Source organism: Geotrypetes seraphini, chromosome 2, assembly GCF_902459505.1.
Source record: "Geotrypetes seraphini chromosome 2, aGeoSer1.1, whole genome shotgun sequence".
Classification (NCBI taxonomy): Eukaryota; Metazoa; Chordata; class Amphibia; order Gymnophiona; family Dermophiidae; genus Geotrypetes; species Geotrypetes seraphini.
Genome location: NC_047085.1, coordinates 268,662,625 through 268,687,114, shown reverse-complemented (window position 1 = coordinate 268,687,114; position 24,490 = coordinate 268,662,625). Strand labels below are relative to the sequence as shown.

Here is a 24,490-nt window from a genome sequence, read left to right as displayed (position 1 = left end):
TGCACAGGGTCTGTTCTGCTGGTTCTATGAATAGTGGCAGGGCTGACTCACTGACAATCCTTGTATGTCTGGGGATTGCTCACTCTCCCTGCCACTAGTTATAAGTATACTTATTTATAGTTGTTTATCCTTAAATTTGTAAACTTTTTTCCAGATTCAAGTCCTTTAGATACTATTGTGGAAGATGTTACTCACCCATGTAATCCAAATCCTTGTCCAGCTAATCAGCTATGTGAAGTTAACCGAAAAGGATGCCAGCCCGTGGAATCTTGCCTTCCATATTTTTGTATTCAAGGTAAGAATTTTTCCTACTTCTGAACCTGCCCAGGCTAGTAATGCTGGATAAGCACAGTTTCAAGTAGGGAATGACATGGGGACAAATTTTCCTCATCCCCACGAGAACTCGTTTTCCTGCCCCATCAAGTTCTTTTCCTGTCCCTGCCCCATTCCTGCAAGCTCCGTTCTCATCTGCCCAAGCCTCAAACACCTTAAAATCATAAGTGTTCAAGGCTTGTGTAGTTAAGGCAGAGCTTACATGAACGGGGCAGGGACAGTGACACTGACAAAATTTGCGGGGACAGGGAAATTGAGTTCCTTAGGGAATGGGGAAAAATTTGTCCCCGTGTCATTCTCTAGTTTCAAGCTCTTAAGATCTCAAGCCATTGCTCATTAGTAATATCCATTGGCTGGAACTAGAATTCAAGCATACCAGTTCTCAAATAAGCTAAGGAGGAGTTTGGGGGGGGTGACAAGCTAGCATGCATGTTTGAGCTTATACCTCCAAATGACATAAGTAAGATGGAGCTACTCTGGAGAGCCAGGTACTGAATGCTTAATATCTACATACAGAGTCCTGTGAGATGAAACTTAATGTGGGTCAACTAGCTGGACCATAATGTCATTAGCTATCATTATATTCAATGCTTCTGTATTTCTTGTTGTCTTCCTTCTCCAGCAGCATAGAGGCAGTTCCATTTTTTTCTCCCCTGCCCCTCTGTTTTCCTCTCTCCACAGATCTCTAGAAGAAGAAGCGCAAGCTCAGTGAACGCTAGGCTCTCCACCTCTGTCGACAGCAACTCTGTTTCAGGCTCCTCTTTTACTCAGCATCTCTTGTGATAGCAGTGCTCTGACATGTGCCAACTTTTGGCTTCGTCGAAGCCTCTGCTGAATCTGCCCCTTGCCATTTTCTTTGTTTTAAAAAGATGAAATCATTGTAATAATTTACACATTTCAGGGCTTATAAGAGTACTTTGTTTCCTTGCTACTTCAAAGCAGATGAGTAGCCAGGAAGTGCCAATCTGCAGATTCAAAAATTGCTCATGATACTGGCACAAAGAATGAATAAAAGAAGGTATTACTCCATTCAGGTCAGATAGAAACTTTCGATGGGCCAGAATGTTGGACAAAATTACTTTAAATATTGTGGCTTATTCACTGAAGTGTGTTAAGTTGAAAGCTTATCTCTGTAATTCTGTAAGATCTTTTCCTGTCCACTCGAGACCCCCAAACCTGAACAATACATATAGCAAATGGGAATCAGAGGAATCAAAGTACCAGAAACCCAGGAAAGATTAGTAAAGTATTCACTCTACATGGATGATATCAGTATTTTTGTCTGTGCAGACCAAGCTTTGGTGTGTACTTGTAGATAATTTTGGAAAAGCCTTGGGATCATGGTAATCTCTAAGGATAAGCAGGTCTTCTATTCATACAGCTGGGTGATATCATCTGACAGAGCCTGACACCAGAGTTTGCTAGCATAAAATAATGTGGAAGCTTCTAGCCATGCTGTGCTGTACTGTGCATGTGCGGGTGCCTTCCTGCCCAACGAATGAGCACAGGTCTTTGTCTTCATTTTTTATGGAGCAGAAAGGGCATGCTCGGTTGTTCTCTCACCTCATCACCTCTGCTTTTCGCATGCAAACTTGTGCCCTACCGTACAGGTTTTTCTTTTTCAATTTCCTCACTACTCTTTGGTGGTAGAATTCACTCTCCAATGAGCCAAAAGCTCCAGAACTCTTGCCTCAGCTCCCATAGGTAGAGAGGCCAGGACTTTGGATTATTTATTGTTTATTCATTTGGGCAGAAGACTTTTCAGGCCTTAATGCTTATTTATTTCATCCATTCCTACCAGCTCTACATAAGCATTTACTTGAAGTTTTGGGTACACAGTACATTAATTCTTCTTCCTCCTGGTCAAAAAGCTGCTGCAGTTTTGGAAGTATATGGCTAGGAGAGCTTATGATACTTTTAGGGTCTAGACTCTCCACTGTAAGTGTAGGGAAGCGCAGATTCTCAAAGCTACATGTCTTTGACCTCAAACATGCAGTTCAAGAGAACCTACAGATGTTCCCTGTCATGAAGACAATCTTTTTGGGGACAAGGTAGAAGCTAACCTTAGGAAGCTAACCTTAGGAAGCATTCCAACACCATCCAATTCCTGTCTCGACAGCCTGCAGCTGCGTTATCCTTCATTGGGAGGTTTTCAAGTGGGAATAGAAGGGGATTCTACTACTCTTAAAGGCATATATATCAGCTCCTTCGTGCTGTCCCATCATTCACAGTTTCTGTTCTCCTGACTCCATCAGCCCTGTCAGCAGAAGGCCCAGGCAGCTCCTCAGTCAATGCAAGAGGTGAGCTTTTGACTGGCTCCAAAAGAACATAAGCACAGTCTAAGTAACCATCCCAGACACCTACTGGTGTGGGGAAGGCTGAATTTTTTTCCATCAAAGGTGGCCTCTTGTAACCTCTGACTGGTGTGATCTTCAAATAGTTTGTCTCTAAACAAGCAGGTACAAATTCAGGAAATCCCTACTCTTTCACAGGCCAGTGATGTGATGTCAAGCCTATGCCACCAGGAGAAAAAGGGAAGGGATTTAAGTTTTTTCTCATGCCCAAAAAAATGAAGGGATTTCATCCCATCCTAGACCCAAGGGCCCTGAACAAATTCCTAGACAAAGACAAGTTCAAGATGATTTCCTTGCCACTCTCCTTCCAATGATTCAGGAAAGGGATTGGCTATGCTCTCTGGACTTGAAGGATGCCTACCTTAACATTTCAATACTTCCCAGTCACAGGAAGTATCTCAAATTTTGAACAGGAAAACACCACTACCAGTACCACGTTCTGCCTTTTGGTCTCAGATCAGCTGCCAGGGTTATTTATCAAATGTCTATCGGTGGTAGTAGCAGCAGCATTACTACTCACACTGGGGGTATATATGTTTCCCTATGTGAATGACTGGCTAGTGAAGAGCATGACTCAGGAAGGAGCTTCGCAGTCCATGCTCAAAACTATTTGGGTGCTGGAGCTACTAGGTTTATGATAAACTACCTCAAGTCTCACCTGCTTCCTTTTCATCAATTGGAGTACATAAGAGCCCTGATGCATATGTTGTAGGTTTGGGCCTAGCTGCCACAAGCAAGAGCAGACTCCTTAATGACTCTAGTCTTGCATGTCCAAAGCAGTGAGTAGATCACAACTCATCACATGTTGCGCTTGATGGGCCATATGGCCTCCACAGTGCATGTTATACCATGCATATCTCTATTTGAGAGAAGTCCAGTGGACCCTAGCTTCCCATTGGTCTCAGACCTCTGGGAATATGACAGATGTCTTCCAATAACATCAGATTTGAGACAATTCTCTTCTCTGGGGGACTGTTTGATTCAATCTGACCCTAGGACTTCCATTCCAAATTCCACCACCTCAGAAGGTGTTACTGAGGGATGCATCCAACTTGGGATGGGGAGATCATGTAGATGGACTTCACACTCAGAGGAAATGGTCAGCTCAGGAAACAGATCTCCACATCAATATCCTGGAGCTAAGGGCTATTTGGAACACTCTAAAGGTGAACAAACAGGTTGCCATGTTTATATGAACAAGCAGTGGGGGTACATTTGGCCTTTATCTGCCATCATGTTTCTGTGTGTCAGGAGGCTGTAGGGATGTGGCAATGGCTTCTCCCTCACGGGATGGTCTTTCAGGCCATTTACCTAGCAGGCAAGTTGCATTACAGTTCAGTAACAGTTAATCATCAATTTTTTATCTTCATTCGCATCTGGCTATCCCCTCTGTCTTCACGATTTTCCTGTTCTCAAATTAGAAAAGCATTCAGCCTTACACAAGACTTAACTTTTATTAAACTGTAATGCAACTTCCTGATTGAAACTCCTCTGACTTGATATACATGGTTTAATGAATTAAGATTCAGTTTTGAATATAAGTGATCACATTGATTGTAGCGTGTGTGTGAATGGTGATGGGTGTGTATGTAAGTTATTGATGTATGGTATTGGGATTTGGTTCACTAACTAAAAGATATTGAATATTTATATATAAATTATTTGTAACCTGTGAAAAGTATGTATTATGAAATCTTAAAGATAAAATATGTGGTAGACAAATTAAAATGGTTGATTAAAATAATATTTGTTGGTATTAATTACCTAAATAGCTGGTTTTATAGTTTGAGTTATTTAATGAATATGCATGAGACATATTTGCTTGCCTGTCTCTTCCATAATATGCAAATTTCTCTCATAGATATTCATTAGGGATTTCCTGAAAACCCAACTGGCTGGAGTCTCCCATAACAGGGTTAAGGACCATTATAGTTGTCTTTTGTTTTAATTTTTGTTTATTTTTATACACATCCAGGATAGGGTGGATGGGGGGGATTTTTGGTTTATTCTTTGATTAAATATGTTGGATGGGAGGGGAGGGATATTGAATATAAGTGCTTATTTTGATTATTAATGTCTGTATAATTCCTGGCACTTTGTATTAGTTTTAAAAAATTAATAAAGATTAAAAAAAGGACCACTGTTCTAAAGAACCCTAAAGGCTGGACTTTTTTCTAACCCTCATAACTCACAGCCTGGATATTGAGAACATAGAATTTGCATCTCTATGCCTGTCTAAGGGTGTCTCCAGAATTTTGCTTGCTTCCAGGAAAACTCCACTAAGTGATGCTACTCTTTCAAGTGGAAGAGATTTGCCATCTGGTGTGAGGGCAAGCCTCTAGATCTTTTGTTTGTCCTATACAAAAACTACTTGAATACCTCCTGCATCTCTCTGAGTGTGGTTTGAAAGCCAACTCTGTAAGGGTTCATCTCAGTGATATTAGTGCTTACCATTCTCGTGTAAGAGGTAAGCCTATCTCTGTACAGCCTTTAATTGTTCAAATTGTTCAATTTGTTGATTAAACCCCCTATCAAACCTTCTACTTTGTCATGGAATTTCAATGTGGTTCTCACCCTCTCAGTCTCCTCTTTTCAAGGGAAAAGAGGCCCAGTTTCTCTAATCTCTCGCTGTACGGCAACTCCTCCAGCCCCTTAACCATTTTAGTCGCTCTTCTCTGGACCCTTTCGAGTAATACCGTGTCCTTCTTCATGTATGGCGACCAGTATTGGACGCAGTATTCCAAGTGAGGGTGTACCATGGCCCGGTACAGTGGCATGATAACCTTCTCCGATATGTTCGTGATCCCTTTCTTAATCATTCCTAGCATTTTGTTCACCCTTTTCGCTGCCGCCTCACATTACGCGGATGGCTTCATCGACTTGTCAACCAGTACTCCCAAGTCTCTTTCCTGGGGGGTCTCTCCAAGTACCGCCCCAGACATCCTGTATTTGTGTATAAGATTTTAGTTACCGACATGCATCACCTTACACTTATCCACACTGAACCACATTTGCCATGTTGTGGCCCATTTCTCGAGCGTGTTTGTCACGTTTCAGATCTTCACAATCCTTCTGCGTCTTCACTACTCTGAATAACTTAGTATTGTCTGCAAATTTAATCACCTCACTTGTCATGCCAATTTCCAGATCGTTTATAAATATGTTGAAGAGCACGGGCCCAAGCACCGAACCCTGCAGCACTCCACTGGTGCTTTTCCAGTGTGAATATTGTCCATTTACTCCCACTCTCTGTTTCCTATCCGCCAGCCAGTTTTTAATACATGTGAGTATTTTACCCTCGATTCCATGACTCACAATTTTTTGAAGTAGTCGTTCATGCGGGACCTTATTGAATGCCTTCTGAAAATTTAGATATATAATGTCGACCGGGTCACCTTTGTCTATCTGCCTGCTTACTCCCTCAAAGAAGTGCAGCAAGTTCGTCAAGCAAGATCTTCCTTTGTTGAAGCCGTGCTTGCTGGTCCTGATCAGATTGTGTTCGTCAAGGTGCTCAATGATGCGGTCCTTTATCAGCGCCTCTACCATCTTTCCTGGTACTGAGGTCAGACTCACCAGTCTGTAGTTTCCCCGATCACCCCTCGAAGATCAGCATAACATTCGCCACCTTCCAGTCTTCCAGAATCCTTCCCAATTTGATTGACAGATTGGCTATTAGTTGAAGCAGTTCAGCTATAGTCCTTTTCAGTTCCTTGATTACCCTCGGATGGATGCCATCTGGTCCCGGGGATTTATCATTTTAAGCCTATCAATCTGCCTGCATATCTCTTCTAGACTGTCAACCCTTTCAGTTTCCCGTCTTTGTTTCCTACGTATAGCCTGTCAGCTTCCGATATGTTGTATATATCCTCTTCAGTAAACACAGACGCAAAAAATGTGTTCAGTTTGTCGGCGATGACTTTGTCGTCCTTTAGCACTCCATTTATTCCATGGTCATCCAACGGCTCCACCACTTCCTTCGCGGGTCGTTTCGTCTTAATATATCAAAAGAATGGCCTGAAGTTTTTTGCCTCATTGGCTATTTTTTCCTTGTAGTCTCTTTTTTGGCACCTGCTTTGATTTTGTTTGTGCTATTTCCAGTTTTCATCCATTTTCGACCTTTTCCATTCCTTAAACCAAGTTTTCTGGTCTCTGATCGTTGCTACAGTGAGCCATGCCGGTTCCTTGTTCTTTTTCCTCTTGGATCCCTTGTCGATACACGATATATATAGATTTTGTGCCTCGGTGACTGTGTTCTTAAAAAGGGGCCATGCAAGTTTGCGATCCGAGATAGTGGCAGCATAAGCTAAAGGAGAGAACATCTGGTGAATTTGTCAAAAATTTACCTTTTTTCTTCTGACGAGAACTTCATTCTGCAGGCAAATGCCGAAGAGAAGAGGCAGGAGCGCTGCTGGTGCCTCGTGGCGCTCTGGGCCTGCTGTCCTCGGCAATATTGACAAACTCCTACAACATATGCAGGGCATGACAGCAGCATCAGCGATTTTCCCGCTGGAAACACTGCAGAGAGACGAGATGCAAGCGGTCTCCTTGGGGCTGGAAACAACGCTGAGCCCCGATGCAAGAGCACTTCCCTTGCAGCCTCACATTACTAGCTGTCTGCGGGAGGGGGTGCTTCCGGCAGACGGAAAACACTCTCTCAGAGGCCAGAGAGATCAAGTCGGAAAGCAGGAGCTCAGGTTCCCAACTTTTCCAAGGGAGCCTAAACATGGAAAGTGGGGATCAGTCAACAACTGGAATAAGACCTTCCCAGCTGGAGCAGAGACAGGGAAAGACAACAGTTGGTGAGCAGATTGAACTAAACTTACAATTTTCTTTACCTCAAAAACCCCATGAAGTCACTTTAGAATCCCTGTGGGACCTGATTACTATCCTGGGAAAGAATTTTAATTCTCAGTCCCAACAAATAGAAGGGAAAATTAAGAAGCATGATAATGATATTAGGAATTTAAAACAAGAGATTGATGTCTCTAATTCTGCAATAAATAAACTCCAAGAAGACACAGGAACATGAAAGAAACTACAAGAGACACTGATTAAGGATAATACAAGACTAAGAAGGAAACTTGAATCATTGGAGAACTTTTCCAGGAACAATAATCTAAGATTGATTAATTTTCCTAGGGTTGTTACGAGAACTCCTAGAGAAATGCTGATACAATACCTTTTAGAAATATTGGAAATTCCTGAGGCTTCATTGCCACCATTTACACAAGTTTACTACCTTCCGAGTAAGATACAGGATAATCAACACATAACAAATCAAGAACCTATGAACATATCAACTTTATTGGAAACATCTGATAGAGAAATGTCTGTTTCAGTTACTTTACTATTGACAGTAGCACTTACTCCTGATAAGAGTTGGCTTCTGAGAATGTTTTATAAACACAGGCAAAAAGAATTCCTAGGTTATAAGATACAAATGTTTCCAGATTTAGCAAGGGATACACAAAAGCGTAGAAGATAATTTTTGTTGTTAAAATCTGGTATTTTGGCATTAGGGGCTACTTTTTTTCTTAGACACCCCTGTAAGTGTCTAATTCATTATAAAACTCCTGTCTCTATACCGCCTGCTATCTCGCCTGGAGAAGGAGAGTGCTTAATGGAATATAAATGCCCTTACTCTTTGATAGCTGAATTAATTCTTAAAGGAATTTTCTTTTTCTTATTAAAACTCGCTTTTGAACTACATTTTGGATCTATTTGAGGACTTGAGAAGATTTATGTTAAATATTACTTATTTTGTATTTGGTGGATATAATTTAATATTACTTGTCATGAATCCTTTTTCTGTACAAGTTTATCTTGAATGTATAATTGAAAATTTATAAATTTTTAAAAAAAAAAGGGACTATGCTTGTTCTTGTGTCTTTACAGTGCTTATCCTTTTCTTAATCTTCCCCACCATGAGTCTCATCCCTTTGTAATTCCCTTTTCGGAAGGTCAGCGCCATGCCCGTTGTTCTGGATCGATGTTTCGCCCCATGTCCAGGTCGAAGTGGATCATATTGTGATCACTGGTTCCCAGTGTCCCCTCTACTTCTACACCTTGCGCAGGTCCTCATAGTCCATCTAGAATTAAATCCAGAGTTGCGTTTCCTCTCGTATTTTCCTTGACAAATTGTTCCAGGAAGCAATTGCCTACAGAATCCTGGAACTTGGTCTCCTTACCGCAGCCGGAGGTGCCTAGATTCCAGTCTATCCCCGGATAATTGAAGTCACCCATGATAACTGCATTGCCTCCCTTGCAGTTGTGTTTAATCTCGTCCGTCATTTCTCCATCAATTTCTTTGGACTGCCCTGGGGATCGGTAGTAGATGCCGATCTTCATTTCCGTTCCATTTGTTCCCGGAATTCTGACCCATAGAGACTCTAACTTATTCTTCGTGTTCTCTCCGGTAGACTCAATTCTCTCTTTGACGTATAGGGCAATGCCCCCACCATTTTGAGCCACTCTGTCTCTGTGGTATATCTTTTATCCTAGTAGTACAGTGTCCCAGACGTTTTCCTCGTTCCACCATGTTTCTGTGATGCTAATGATGTCAAGGTTATCTTTTTGTGCCATAGCTTCTAATTCACCCATCTTATTCTTTAGGATCCTTGCGTTCGTATATATACACTTGAGTTTGAGGCCTGTTACTTTCTTGCATTTTCTTCCCTCTTGTGTCCCTTTTGATCTGTCAGGATTTCTGTCTTGCCTATGATCCAGTGAGTCTTCTCCGCTGCCTTTCTGCACGGGTATCCTCTGGGTATACCAGTTCCTGAATCATCGACTCTCGGTCGACTGTCGACTTTTTCCTTCCTAGTTTAAAAGCTTCTCAACTTCTCTCTTGATATTGCCTGCAAGTAACCTTGTTCCGTCTCCGCTGAAGTGGAGTCCATCCTTCCTGAATAGCTTGCTCTTCCCCCAGAACATCGTCCAGTTGCGCATGAAGTGGAATCCTTCCTCACACCAGCGCCGCATTCACGCGATGACTGATTGCAGCTCCATCTGCCTCTTCTCGTCGGCCCTGGGTACCGGCAGGATCTCCGAGAACGCTACCCTCTGCGTTCTGGTCTTTAGCTGCCTTCCTAGCATCCGGATCTGGTTCTTAAGTACTTCCCTGTTGTAGTTCCTGTTGCTCACATTGTTTGTCCCCACATGGATCATCACCGCCGTATCTTCCTCTTCCATGCTGTCGATGATCCTGTCGATGTGGTTCCCAGTAGGCAGGTCACCAACCGATCCTGTCTTCCTCCCGCTATGTGGCTGTCGACTTGTCTGATGATGGAGTCCCCCCACAACAATTGCTGTCCTCTCTACTCTTGCTTCTTTGTACACATCCAATGTTCCTTTCTAAAATCGTGATGGAGTTCCATTATAACTGGTCAATTGTTCTACCAATGTTTTTCCCAAAGCAACATGCTCATCCTGGTGAAAGCAAGACTGCAGGCAAGCCTTATCTAGAGCAGACTAAAGACCATAGACAGTCCACCCTGCTTTTTGTTTCTTTTTTTAAAGATGCTTTTAGTCTTTTTAAAGATGCTTTTAGTCTTTAATACAAATACTTTTAATTATTGAAGTTGTCATCCCTCCTTATCTTTTTCCCTTGAATGTTCCTTTTCTTCTTTTTTAAAACATTTATTATGTAACTTTTCCCCTTTTATCATTATGTGTTTTTGTTTTCGTCTGTTCATGAGTCTGTTTTTTACCTTTTACTTAATATTATTTGTATATTTTTTTAAATGCTTATGTATCTTATTGTAAATCGCTTAGTAAATTATGGATAGGCGATTCATCAAATTAATAAAATAAACATAAACATTTTGATCCAAATCAGTTGGGAATAACCATCGGCATACACTATCTCCAATTGGTTAGCAGATTGATCTCCTTTACTTATATCCAGACTGGGCTGACTCTTGAGGGTGATGTTTAGGCTCATGTCAAAGCCATGGTGCCTCTTGAGGTCAGCCTTCATAGAGGAGATTTGCAAAACTCAACATGGTCATCCACACTTTCACATCCCACTACTGCCTTGAGTAGAATTCCTGACGTGATAACCAGTTTGGTCAAACAGTTTTACAGAATCTGTTCAGTGTCTAGAATTCCCTAGGCTCATTTTATATTCTGTTACAGGCTGTACTTCGATAATAGCAAGCTTTTATTGATCAAGTTAATTGCTGAATTGGCCTTGATGTTTTAAGTCCTAGCCTTGTTTCAGTGAGCCTTGCAGCTTTGAGTCTAGAAGGCCTGCTTGTCCTCAGAGAAAGCAAAGTTACTTACCTGTAGCATGTGTTCTCTGAGAATAGCAGGCCAAATATTCTCACATACCCTCCCACCTCCCTTTGGAGTTGCATTCTATCAGCTATATTATAGGACCATGGAACCTCTATTTGCATGTCAGGCAGGAAAGCACCCACACATGTGGCCATCATTGTTAGAAGCTTCTTCATAATTTTATGTTAGAAGGCTCAGTTGTATGACATTACCCAGCTATGAAAATATTCAGTCTGCTGTCCTTGGCACTTGCTACAGGTAAGTAACTTCACTGTATGAAAAATAGAAACCATGCTTTTCAAAGGCTGAGATTTACAGTAGCTACTTATTCATTTCCTTTCTTCAGAATAAGACTGGGTAAGAAACTGGCAGTTTAGCTTATAGAAAAGTGAGTAATTGAGAAGGGAAAAGGCTTGAGAAAATGTATATGAAGCTGGAACTGTTTGCAGCACTGTTCCCAGAAGCTGGTCATGGTCTGGAAACCATGCCCCTGTTTAGGGAATATCATTAAATATAATTCTGCCTTATTAACAGCTCTAATCAACAATCTTATGTATTGTATGATGAATCTTCAGCAGGCTATTGTGAATGACATCCTTCTTTTTTATACTCAAATACTACTTATACATAATCATTCAGAGTGACTGATCTGTGCTTTAAATCATTGTAAAGGTCACCTCTCCCAGCATGACTGTGTTTCACTATATCTTCCTCAGGGTCAAGGTTGCTCACTTTTTTTAGATTTCTACAAAAGAAGATTCATTTTAGAAATTTAATCATCCAAAAAGAGCTGCAGCAGAACAGAGAGATGCACTTCTATCCTACTTGCTTCAGTCAGCGTCACTGCTAATGTATATATCATGTTACAGAGGCTTCATTCTCCTTACCAATTTACAGCGTCTGACGTCAGTCTGCCCGATTTAAAACATGCCAGCGATGACAAAGTTGAGCATGTTCGGATCCTGCTGAGGATCCATCATACATAAGATTGTTGATTAGAATTGTTAATAGGGTAGAATTATATTTAATGATATTGTTGATACTCTCTACCTTTTAATAAGAGCCAGTAATTGTAGTCTGTTTTGAGAATGTCATGAGGTGTCAGCATCTACACCAGGGCTTCTTAATCCAATCCTAAGGGAATTCAAGCCAATCTGGGTTTTAGGATACCTACTATGGATTTGCATGAGAGAGATTTGCATGCACTGCCTCCATTGTATGCAAATATATCTCATGCATATTCATTGTGGATATTTTTGCTCACTGGTGTTTGCTAGAGATGTTCTTCCTGGATGAAGGAGAGAAATCCTTCATTACCCTGTTCTGCTGGTAGAGTTTCTCCTTCCCCCATCTCTTGGGTTACTGCTGCCCTGCAGATGACTGAGGTTGTCAAGATGAGTTTGATGAGGAGTACCCCCATCTTAGAGGGGCTTACATTGACCTACCAAGGCCTTTCAGTTCCCTGTAAGCTTTAGAATGTGCTCTCTAAGATGGTCTTGGCAGAGTGGAGGTTCACGGTTATATCACTGTTGATTCAGTTGCACTTGTTAGTACAGATACAAATTGGATTTAAACTGGTGTGTATGATTTATAAAATCCTTTGAAGGCTGGAGACCAAAACACCTTTCTGCTCGTGTTTCTTTTTCATTTAATCCCAAGTTTTTTTTCCTTGTCATGAAGTTTTTCGGTGCTGTAGAGGCTCCCAGTTTTGGGACATCTCTAACTGCAGAGAACAACAGACTTTGAGGGCAGTGGTCTGTAGCCAAGAGGCAGCCTGCTTGGCAAGGCATCTACTTGGCCAGGCTGCATTCAGTCCGGGAGCTCTGGGACCGTTCCCTTGGGAGCAAGGTTCGCTCTAGGTTATGTCCACAGAGCACTTGATTGTAGGCTGAGTGACTCCATGGCATTTTTTCAAAAGGGTCGGGTGCTGACTGCATTTCCTCCCCTGCCTTTGTGTGGGGGTTTTGGTGGGGGTTGAGGCAGAAGTTCTCTGGCTGCTCTTTCAGCCCTCTGCAACTCCCAGCATCTGCATAGCACAGTGAGTAAGGCTATGACAGTCTATGAGAAAACGTGTGGGGGGGGATGGGGGGACTCCAAAAGTGAATTTTAAAGGTTTCTGGGACTAAGGACAGGGTCCCCCACCTCAAAAATGTTATTTCTGAATTTTTTGACCCATTATTTAACACCCACGGGCCATTTTTGGAGCTAAAATCGCTGCTGCAGTAGCCATCTTGGATTTCTCAATTTTGGAATAAAAGCTTCTATCTGCCTCAATACACCTCAGTTTGGCTCAGAATTGGTTTAGATGGACTTCATAGGCCAAGATACTAAGGATTCATGCTAGATTTGCACTGAATAGCTGGCCAGGAACCGTCAGTGTTTCATGTGCACATGGCATGTGTGTGTGTAAGGGGGGGAGAGCTACTGGTTAAGCCCTCCTAGATTGATAATGCTTTTTTGGCCTTTAAAAATAGATTATACAATTTTCCCTCTGGAAAAGTCTTTGAAGATAGTATTGGATATAGAGTAACGCCTAATATCTATCTCTTAACCCCATATTAATGGTTTAATAAAGATGATTTTCTGTTACACAAAGCATATGAGTTTTGACAAGTGGGTTAAGTCCCGCAAATCATGAGTTATGCAGAAGGAATCAATACTTTTTCTTCAGTTCTGCCTTCTTCCTCATTGGGCTGTATTGCCTCTCTCCAGTTTTTCCTTCTGCGAGCTGGAAGGTGTCTTTGTGGTCTGCTCTGAGCAGTTTTTATTATTTTCGAAGTTTTTATCCAATTTTGAGGCTTGCAGTGCTCAAGAGGTCCCCAGTGATCCTGGAGCTGCTTTGCTTGGGAGAGGATGTAGACCCCCCTGATGCACTGTCTACTGGCAAGGCAAATGTAAAACAAAAAACAAACCAATGAGACATTGTCATAACTATATCGCAGTGATAGGGTGGATCAAATTGGTCAAGATGTAGAGCATAATAGTACGTTTTTAGTCACAATAGGACAGGAGCATAATTGTAACCAAAAGCATGGAAATACTTATTAGGAGAGAAAGATATGGGACAAGTACAGGAACTGCTGGTTTGCAAGTTAGAGGATGAACAAGAGCATCAGGGGTTGTCAGACTCTGGCTGAAGGAGGACAACGATATGCTTGGTAAGCCAGGAGTTAGTCGCTACAGGGAACAAGGTGAGGCAGGCTTTGGTCTCCTTTCAGGCTTGATGCTCTGAGCCAGTTCTCACCTGGTCCATGCCTTGAGTTAGCCCTGCTATGCAGGCTAGCATCCTTCTGGCTATGGCCAGTGCTTTGTCACATTGTTTTGGTTGTTTTAAGATCTCAGACACTATCATTGCAAGGACTCTTGTGTCCCGATGACTTCCTGAATGTAATCCTGGAAGGGCCTTAGCCTTTTGAGAAGCTGGTTACCAATGAGCAGTTCTTTTCCAGGATACATGGTGATAATTATCAGGTATATTATGAAAATCTTACTCAGCTAGAAAGAACATCAGACCAGTGGTCTCAGTGATTTGATCACCATACATCACAAGTTTGATATCACAGAGTGCTAATTGTGAAGCACCAGAATCTCCTAAAAAGGCCTCAAGTCACTTGAAAAGTCCTTCAGGGTAATCTCTGAGGCTGTGTCTACAAGACCCTCAAACTAAAATCTACTTCTGCTACTGCTTATCATTTCTATAGCACTACCAGATGCACATAGTGCTATACATTAACATGGAAGAAATATTTTTGTATCTCAGTTGGAAAAGTGTATCTATCCCCCTTATGTTTGAGTTTGCCAAGGAAGTACTGGTACCTCTTTATGGAATCCCTCTTTATGGAATCCCTAGTGGAAGCTTAGTCCTTCTTGTGTCAAAATTAGCAGAATTAACATCTTCTGGAAATTGGAATGATGTGAGGCAGTTAAGTTTGCAGATGATATGAAACTATTCAAAGTTGTTAACACGTGGACTCTGCAAAACTGTAGGAGGGCCTTAGGAAATTGGAAGACAGGGCATCTAAATGGCAGATGAAATTTAATGTGGACAAATATAAAGTGATGCACCTTGGGAAGAATAATCCAAATCATAGTTACCAGATGCTAGGGTCCACTTTAGGAGTCAGCACCCAGGAAAAAAATCTAGATGTCATTGTAGACAATATACTGAAATCTTCCACCCAGTGTGTGCCAGCAGCCAAAAAGCCAAACGGGATGCTAGGAATTATTAGGAAATGGATGGTAACTATGACCAAGAATATTATTATGCCTCTATATTGCTCTGTGGTACAACCTCACCTTCAGTATTGCATTCATTTCTGGTTGCTGTCCCTCAAAAAAGATATAGCAGAATTGGACAAGGTTTAAAGAAGAGCTACCAAAATGATAGAGAATAGATGATGCATATGAGGAAAGGCTAAAGAGGTTAGGGTTCTTCAGCTTGGATACAAGATGGCTGAGGGGGGGATATGATTGAGGTCTACAAAATCCTAAGTAGTGTAAAACAGGTTAAAGTGAAATATGAATTTTTAATGCTTTCAAAAATCACAAAGACTAGGGGGCACTCAGTGAAGTTATTTTATTTTATTGGGATTTATGAAGAGATTCATCCAAGGCAGTGTACAAGTTTTAAAATTAGGTACTCTTAAGTTTTTTCCCTATCTGTCCCAGCGGGCTCACAATTTAGCTATGTTTATATAGAAATACCTTTAAAACAAATAGGAGGACATTTTTTTCACTCTCAATGAATAGTTAAGTTCTGTAACCTGTTGCCAGAGGATGTGGTACAGTGTTTAGTGTAGCTGAGTTTAAAAAAAAGGTTTGGACAAGTTCCTGGAGAAAAAAGTCCATAGTCTGCTATTGAGACAGACATTAGGAAGCCACTACTTGCCCTGGGTTTGATAGCAAGGAATGTTGCTACTATTTGGGTTTCTATCAGGTACTTGTGAACTGATTGGCCACTGTTAGAAACAAGATACTGGGCTAGATGGACTATTGGTATGATCCATTATGGCTATTATATTTTTGGAAACCACAAGTCAGGAGACAGAAGGCCTCAGTGGAAATCAGTTGCTTTATTCCATTACAGGAATGGTCTTTTGTTCAGCCTGAGTGGCAAATGGCTAGGACTTGCTCTAGTTCCAGGGTACTGTTGACATCTCCATCCAGTATCCAAGGCCTGATTTTAGGAGAGCAGGATTAGAATTCAGTGCTGAACGTGAAAGACTTGATATTTGGTAGATGCTGTTAAATTTTGGAGTTCTTTTCCTGTTGTTTTTAATTTGTTAAAACACGTAAGAACATAAAAACATAAGCATTGTCATATAGGGCTAGATGGAGGGTCTATCTGGCCTAGTATCCTGTTTCCAACAATGACCAATCCAGATCAAAAGTACCTGACAAGATCCTCACACAAGTTTTATGGTGCTTATCCCAGGAATAGACAGTGAATTTTCTTAAGTCCATCTTAATAATGGCTTAGGAGCTTCTTTTAGGTGTGTGTCCAAATCTTTTTTTAAACTCTGCTAAGCTAACTGCCTTTACCATATTCATTGGCAACAAATTCCAGAGTTTAATCATACATTGAATGAAGTAATATTTTCTTTAATTTGTCTACATTTACTACTTAGTAGCTTCATTGCATGCCCCTAGTCTGTATTTTTTAGAAAGAGTAAACATGAAATTCATGCCTACTCATTCCACTCCATTTAGTATTTTATAAACCTCTATCATATCTGTCTCCTCTTCAAGCTGAAGAGCCCTAGCTCTTTATCATTTTTGTTGCCCTTTTTCATACATTTTCTAATCCTGCAAGATCTTTTTTGAAATGTGGTGACCAAAACTGCACAAATATGCGAGGTACGGTTGAACCGTGGAGTTTGCATGTTTACAGTAGTAAGGTTATTGCTTTTTTCCCCAATGCAGTTTTTTGGCGAAACAGAAAGCCCTGGTCTGGAACTTAGAATTCTCAAACCTTCAGCTTAAGTGGCAAGGTTCAAGATTCCAATAAGTGGTTTATAAATTTAGAATGACATTTTAATAGATGGTACTTTACCTTATACTTCTGAGTTTTTTAATACTGTTGTGGTCTCTGCAGTTTGTTAATGTGATTTTTGTAATTTTTGAGTTTGATTTTGAGCACTATTAGAGCTCTTAATTTTTTTGTGAGCATATAATTGATGCAGTTGTTGCATAGTTTGAAGCACCTATTCTGAGGTCTTTTTCTCCACTTCTTTAACTTTTGGATCCTGGAGAGTCATTAATAGTTTATTGTGGGGACTATTTGGTATTGTTTGTGGTTGGGCAGATATTAAACTTAGAATTTTGAGTTCTGAAAATTCCCCCCATGAAAATTATGCACACAATTTATACCTCCAATAAGGTTTTCTTAGTTTCTGTGAAAAAATTACATAATCCATTTGCATTTTCAAACCTATTCATGTAAATCTAAATCTTTTTCAAACTTTTCTTACTGCAGGTAAAAACATGCATAGATTGTATATGCTTGCTTTTGCCTGCATATCTAGCATGCAAATTTGTAAAATATTTTCTGCAAATATCAGAACACATTTTTCACAGATATGGTTTTGAAAGCTATCCTGTATGTGAGAACAAATGCGGGAAGCAAGACCTAATAATCAATATCAAGTGTTTACCTAGCCTAAGGATTTTTGGCGCAATTATAGTCATATTTAACATGCAATGTTAGCAAGAAATTCATATTTATAAGCATCATATGATATCTTGGTTGTGAATTGCCATCCTTAAAACTTGTAGATACATTTATTTTTGTCCTATGGAAATCAAATAGGCTTATCTGAGAAACAATCAGTTTTGAAAAATGTATTTATAATCCATTATATTTGTTTTATCTAGGGTGTAAGTTGGGAGAAGCTTCAGATTTTCTTGTTCGGCAAGGTACACTCATTCAGGTTCCTTCATCTACAGGCGAAGTTGGTTGCTATAAAATTTGTACTTGTGGACAAAGTGGGCTGCTAGAAAATTGTGTGGAAATGCACTGTGTTGACATTCAAAAGACATGTTTTGTTGGTGGTCAGAAAAAAAGTAAGTATATAATTATTCAGATTTGCCTAATATTGAAATTGTTCCTTTTGTGTTATACCTAGTAGAAAGACTTGATGGATTTCTGTAATACATACTTTTCATTCAGCAGAAAATGTTAATTTTTTTCTCTACTATTTTATCCTAAGTTCCCATTCCTCTCTTACCTAGGCATTGCACAAACCATGACTACCTCAAGAACATGTTTTTTTCTTAATCGGTGTAGCTGGTGTTTTGGCAAGACTGTGATCCCACATTATTCTACACCCTTCTAACTAATGAAACAGGTCATTGTCCTGTGCCACTCAATGCATTTTCTTGTAATAGTACTGTGGCACTGAAATCTGTTCTTAAAGTTCTGCCCCTACCAAGTATTTCCCCTCTATTGCTCAAACTATGTAGAACCATTCTCTTTAAATGTATCCCTTGTATATTTTGCCCAATCGAGTTGGGGTGATAGGCAGATAACAGAAATGAGAAAAATCTACCCAGCACCCCTCCTCATTAAGCCATCTTACTGCCAAAGGTTCAGTGGTGAGATAAGCTGCCTTCAAAAGCTTTCAAAGACTCCAGACTTGTAGGTGATGATGTGATTTTAATAGGTGACTCTTTCTGAAGATTTGGAGACCATTAGCAGATTTTTGTAATGATTAATAACATTTTCCCATAATAAGAGATTTGGTAAGTGGGGATATGGGTGGGTACTATTTCATTTATCTTACAATATGTATGAATTAATTAATGTATTTTCAAGTATTATGTTAGTTTCTGAAATACGAAGGGAGGGCTTGGGGAGGGTTATTTTATTTATATTTGTCATACATATTAAATGATTTATATATTATCTAAAACATTATAAAAATATGAATATAAATATGATATATTGTACTTAAAATATTCATGAAAGAAAATCAAGTGTGTATTTATAAGATTATATGTATTTTTCTTATACACTTGTTGTAATATGAAAAAATGAATAAAGAAATTAAAAAAAAAAAAAAAAAAATAGGTGACTCAAACTCAGCAGAGTAAGAAACAGTGAAGCATATGCCACAGTTCTGCAGCTCAGAACTATTTGGCACTCTGGCCCTGTGGCTCACCATTATCCTCACTGAGAATTTGTGAGACAGAGGTCTGAGGCCGATACTTGTGAATCAGGATCGTAAATTGCTCTTTTTTAGCATAATTCAAAATGTGTGCTTTAACAGTCTTGGCCTACTGTCACCCTGTTTTGGGGGGCCCCGGTTTTGCACATGCTCTACTTTTTCCCTCCCAAGAACTGTCCTTCCTTTTCTCACAACCCCATTTATACCAGATTCTTTGTTGTACTGTCTTAGGCAGTCCCATGATCAAATTATTATACCAACACTTCGATTCTCCTGGTCATCTAATTTGACTTTCAGCTGTTTATATTTATCTTGTAATGCATGAACCTGTCCCATTGGAATATCTTTGCAATCATTTTGTTGTCCCAATCGCTATGCCACATGCTGTAGTCGTCATGCTTCTTCTCAAAACTCCCTTTAATTTTGTCAATAGACACTTTTTGATATCCAGAATGCCACAGAGAGTGCAGGTTAACTTTTGATTTACTTCCTCCTGTAGAGCCACTGTCATTGCTGCATTCCTGTCTGCCATCTTTGCAGATTCACCTTTGGCAGGCTGCAGGTCTTGAGCAGCATACTCTGTAGATTAAAGGTGTTTTGATCTTTTGGGGGTCTTTAGTAGTTGTTGGGAATAGTATATGTTTTTGGCCTCAAGAGTAACTTGTTTATATTTTTTATGTAGGTTCTTCCAGCTGGTCTTGTCTCTGTTAATCCTGGATTTGTACCATTTCCTTTGTGCTTTTCTTAGTTTTCATTTCTTGGCTCTTAAACGAGGGGAATGAGAGTTTGCAAGGATAGTATTTGATCTCTTTGGTTGTGCTAGGCCTTCATAGAGGGCTGTTACCTCAATGTGCCAGTCTATGGCTATCTCGACAATAGATTTAGAATTGGGTTTTAATGTATCCGTTAGTTTGTAAAGACCTGTGGAGAGATCCCCTAAGTTGATAGCATTGTTGTTGCGTATTATCTTGGATTGGGTTTGCTTCTTGGTTGATTGGTGTTTTGTTGTGTAGGTGTGGTTGAAAGTGATCAGATGATGATCAGACAAGGATACTGTTTTGATGGAGCAGTTGGGAGTTCCTGAGGCGAGTTTAAAGATTAAGTCTAGGATGTGACCCATAGAGTGAGTCAGTGAGGGAACTATTTGATGGAAGCCTAGGTCTGATAATGATGCAATGAAGTCTGCTGGGGATCCGGTTTCAATTGGGTAGTCTGTTAAAGTTAAGTCTCCTACTATGATAATTTGGTTGTAGGTGATGACCATTTTGCCAAGGATGGAGAGTAATTCATCTAAGACGGCCATTGGAGTGGGGTGCTCTGTATATCAGGGTGATAGGAGGTCTCTGTTGTGACCTGCTGAGAAGATGAGACATTCTAGTGTGTTTGGCATGAATGGCGTCTATCAGTTTTGGGTGGAGGTTAGATTTAATGATGGTGGTTACACCTCCTCCTCTAGTGTCAAGTGTGTGAGCAAGCTAGTGCTTGGCATCCTGGTGGGCAAAGTATACCCAAGGTGATTCCATCATTGTCTTTGAGCCAGGTTTCGGTGATTAGAAAGATGTCCCAGTTTTTGTCTTTGAGGAGGTCACTTAGGATGACATCTTTGTTGTTTACAGATCTTGCATTTGCGAGGGCAATTTTGAGGGTTTTTTTTTGTGTGGGTAAAGGGGAGGCTTAAGATAGTGTGGTCTGTGTGCTGAGGGTTTGCTGCAGGAAAGGTGACTAAGGTCACCATATCTGCCCTGGCCTGTGATGACGGGGGTGGGGGAATACATACTAGCAAGGAGAGTTGTTGCACAGAAATAGGAGAGTAGAGTTTGCGACATTGATGTTAACATGCAGGTCTTTAGCTCTATAATAGTTGTTATAGCTACAAGATGATAACTTTAAACAAAATACTACAGGTAGTCCTTTCTAGCAGACACTATTATGGTAATAATAGTCTTTAAAAAGCCATCTCTTATCTCCCTGATTCCTCTATCCAACTTACTGTCCCCCCCAGTCCTCCTCCAAAGAGAGTCCCCTCCCACCAAGTCCTACAGCCCCACCTCTGCTGCGATCAACTGAACTGGAAGGGAGATCCCTGATTTGTCTCTCTCTATCTCTCCCACTCACTGATTCTCCCCCCGGTCCCTCTCCAAAGAGAGCTCCCTCCTGACAGGAGGGATGCCCACTTCCCCCTGCCGATAGGGCCGCCTCTTCTAAATGGTAGCCCTTTCCCCTCCCAGTTCATTTCAAGGTGCACTGGGAAGGGGTCCTGTCGTCAGGAGGGGGTGGGCATCCCTCCTGCCGATTTTTCATCCAAAGGTACAGGGGTATTTGGAGGGGTGTTGGGTCATCAGGCTTAGTGGGAGGGGGCTCTCTTTGGAGGGGGAATTGGATCAGTGGGTACAAGGGAGAAAGTAATCAGGGATTTCCCGGCTGGTTCAGCTCATCCGGCAGGGGAATCCTCAATCAGCTGATGGCAAGCTGTGGACTATTTACGTTATGTTAATCAGGTTTTCTATTTTGCCTTTACCTATTCAGTTCAAGGTCGTCATATTACAAGAGGTTGGGTCAGTTACCCAGGAAGTTACAATGGACAATTTGACACGAGCATTTAATAGAGTTGCTAGTACACATAGATCAGTACAGTAAGGTCATAGTTACATAATTACAAGTTTTAAGTAGATCATCTTTGGTTCATCGTTAATGTCCCAGGAGTTGCCTTAGACTGTTTGGAAATGGGCTTTTACAATTGCCATTTCAATTAATTCTGGGTTGGTTTCCTGTCTTGGTACAAAAATGCTTTTAAAAGTTTTTTGAACCTGAGATAGTGAACACAAGATTGTAGTGTAGGTGATAGTTGGTTCCAGCATTTTGCTAATTGATAATTGAATGGAGAAAAACTAATCTAGATCACACGAAAACAGCCTGGAAAAAAACTAACAAACAATACAAAATACTACTAAAGGACAAGAGAAAAACACATTACACTAATCTAATAAACATAGAAACATAGAAATAGACGGCAGATAAGGGCCACAGCCCATCTAGTCTGCCCACCCTAATGACCCTCCCCTACCTTTCTCTGTGAATAGATCCCACGTGTCTATCCCATTTGGCCTTAAAATCAGGCACGCTGCTGGCCTCAATCACCTGTAGTGGAAGACTGTTCCAGCGATCAACCACTCTTTCAGTGAAAAAGAATTTCCTGGTGTCACCTCGTAGTTTCCCGCCCCTGATTTTCAACGGATGCCCTCTTGTTGTCGTGGGACCCTTGAAAAAGAAGATATCTTCCTCCGCCTCGATGCGGCCCGTAAGATACTTGAACGTCTCGATCATGTCTCCCCTCTCTCTGCGCTCCTCGAGCGAGTATAGCTGTAATTTGTCAAGCCGTTCTTCATATGGAAGATCCTTGAGTCCCGAGACCATCCGGGTGGCCATTCTCTGCACCGACTCCAGTCTCAGCACATCCTTGCGATAATGTGGCCTCCAAAATTGCACACAGTATTCCAGGTGGGGCCTCACCATGGATCTATACAATGGCATAATGACTTCCCTCTTACGGCTGACGAAACCCCTTCGTATGCAACCCATTATTTGTCTTGCCTTGGATGAAGCCTGCTCCACTTGATTGGCAGACTTCATGTCCTCACTGACGATCACCCCCAAGTCTCGTTCTGCTACCGTTTTTGCTAGGATCTCGCCATTAAGGGTATAAGACTTGCATGGATTTTGGCTGCCCAGGTGCATAATTTTGCATTTTTTGGCATTGAAGTTGAGTTGCCATGTCCTAGACCAGCGCTCCAGCAGGAGTAGGTCGTGCATCATGTTGTCGGGCACTGAATCTTTGTCTGTTGTGCATTTGCCCACTACATTACTTAGTTTGGCGTCATCGGCGAATAATGTTATTTTACCTCGAAGCCCTTCTGCCAAGTCCCTTATAAAGATGTTGAATAGGATTGGGCCCAAGACTGAGCCCTGTGGCACTCCACTGATCACCTCCGTCATTTCGGAGGGGGTGCCATTCACCACCACCCTTTGAAGCCTACCTCCAAGCCAGTTCCCAACCCATTGCGTCAATGTGTCACCTAATCCTATAGAACTCATCTTGCCCAGCAACCTGCGGTGTGGTACGCTATCGAATGCTTTGCTAAAGTCCAGGTACACGATGTCCAGGGACTCCCCAATATCCAGCTTCTCCGTCACCCAATCAAAGAAGCTGATCAGGTTGGATTGGCATGATCTCCCCTTAGTAAATCCATGTTGTCGGGGATCCCGTAGATTCTTTTCATCCAGGATTTTATCCAATTGGTGTTTGATTAGAGTTTCCATTAGTTTGCTCACTATCGATGTTAGACTCACTGGTCTGTAGTTTTCTGTCTCCATCTTTGAGCCTTTCTTGTGGAGTGGAATGACGTTAGCCGTCCTCCAGTCCAACGGGACGCTGCCTGTACTAAGGGAGAGGTTGAAGAGCGCGGACAGTGGCTCCGCCAAGACATCACTCAGTTCCCTAAGCACCCTGGGGTGCAGGTTGTCCGGCCCCATTGCTTTGTTAACCTTGAGCTTTGACAGCTCACCGTAGACACTGCTGGGCGTAAACTCAAAGTCACTAAAAGGGTCAACTGAGCCAACCCTTGTCTGTAGCTGAGGGCCAAGCCCCGGCGCTTCTCGGGTGAAGACTGAGCAGAAGTATTCATTTAATAGTTGGGCTTTTTCCGAATCCTTATCCACATAGTCTCCGTCTGGATTCCTAAGACTTACAATCCCGCCTGAGTTTTTTCTTCTGTCACTGATATACCTGAAGAAGGATTTATCTCCCTTCTGGATGTTCTTTGCCAGAGACTCTTCCATGTGGAATTTAGCCTCTCTGACTGCTGTTTTGACGGCTTTTGATTTGGTCAGGTAGTCTGCTCTAGAGTCCTGCTTCCCTGATTTTTTGTAAGAGATGAAAGCTTCTTTCTTCTCCTTGATGAGGTTTGAGATCTCTGCAGTAAACCACTGTGGCTTATTGTTCCTTCGCCGTTTACTTACTGATTTAACATAGCGGTTTGTTGCTTCTTGTATGGTGGCTTTCAAAGTCGACCACATTTCTTCCACATTATCAGTTTCAGCTTGGCTTTGTAGCGCCTGGTGAACGAAGTCTCCCATTTCTTTGAAATTTGTGTCCTTGAATTTGAGGACCTTGGTCAGTGTGGTAGATTTAGTGAAACCTTTCCTGAGATTGAACCATACCATGTTGTGGTCACTGGAGGCCAATGTGTCGCCCACCGAGACCTCTGTGACACTTTCTCCATTGGTAAGTATCAGGTCCAGTATTGCCTGATCCCTTGTTGGTTCCAACACCAGTTGCCTGAGTCTTGCTCCCTTCATAGTGTT

General features: G+C 41.4%; 1 protein-coding gene across 6 annotated transcripts in view; it reads left to right on the top strand.

Annotated features, from left to right (window-relative positions):
* The window catches only part of RECK (reversion inducing cysteine rich protein with kazal motifs), a 381,558-nt gene that overhangs the window by 267,617 nt on the left and 89,451 nt on the right, over window positions 1–24,490 (top strand). For all 6 annotated transcript variants that reach the window (XM_033929631.1, XM_033929632.1, XM_033929629.1 and 3 more), the window contains exons 13-14: window positions 155–295; window positions 17,838–18,026. In XM_033929631.1, the coding sequence (XP_033785522.1) occupies window positions 155–295; window positions 17,838–18,026 (330 nt within the window). The remainder of the gene's footprint in view (window positions 1–154; window positions 296–17,837; window positions 18,027–24,490) is intronic.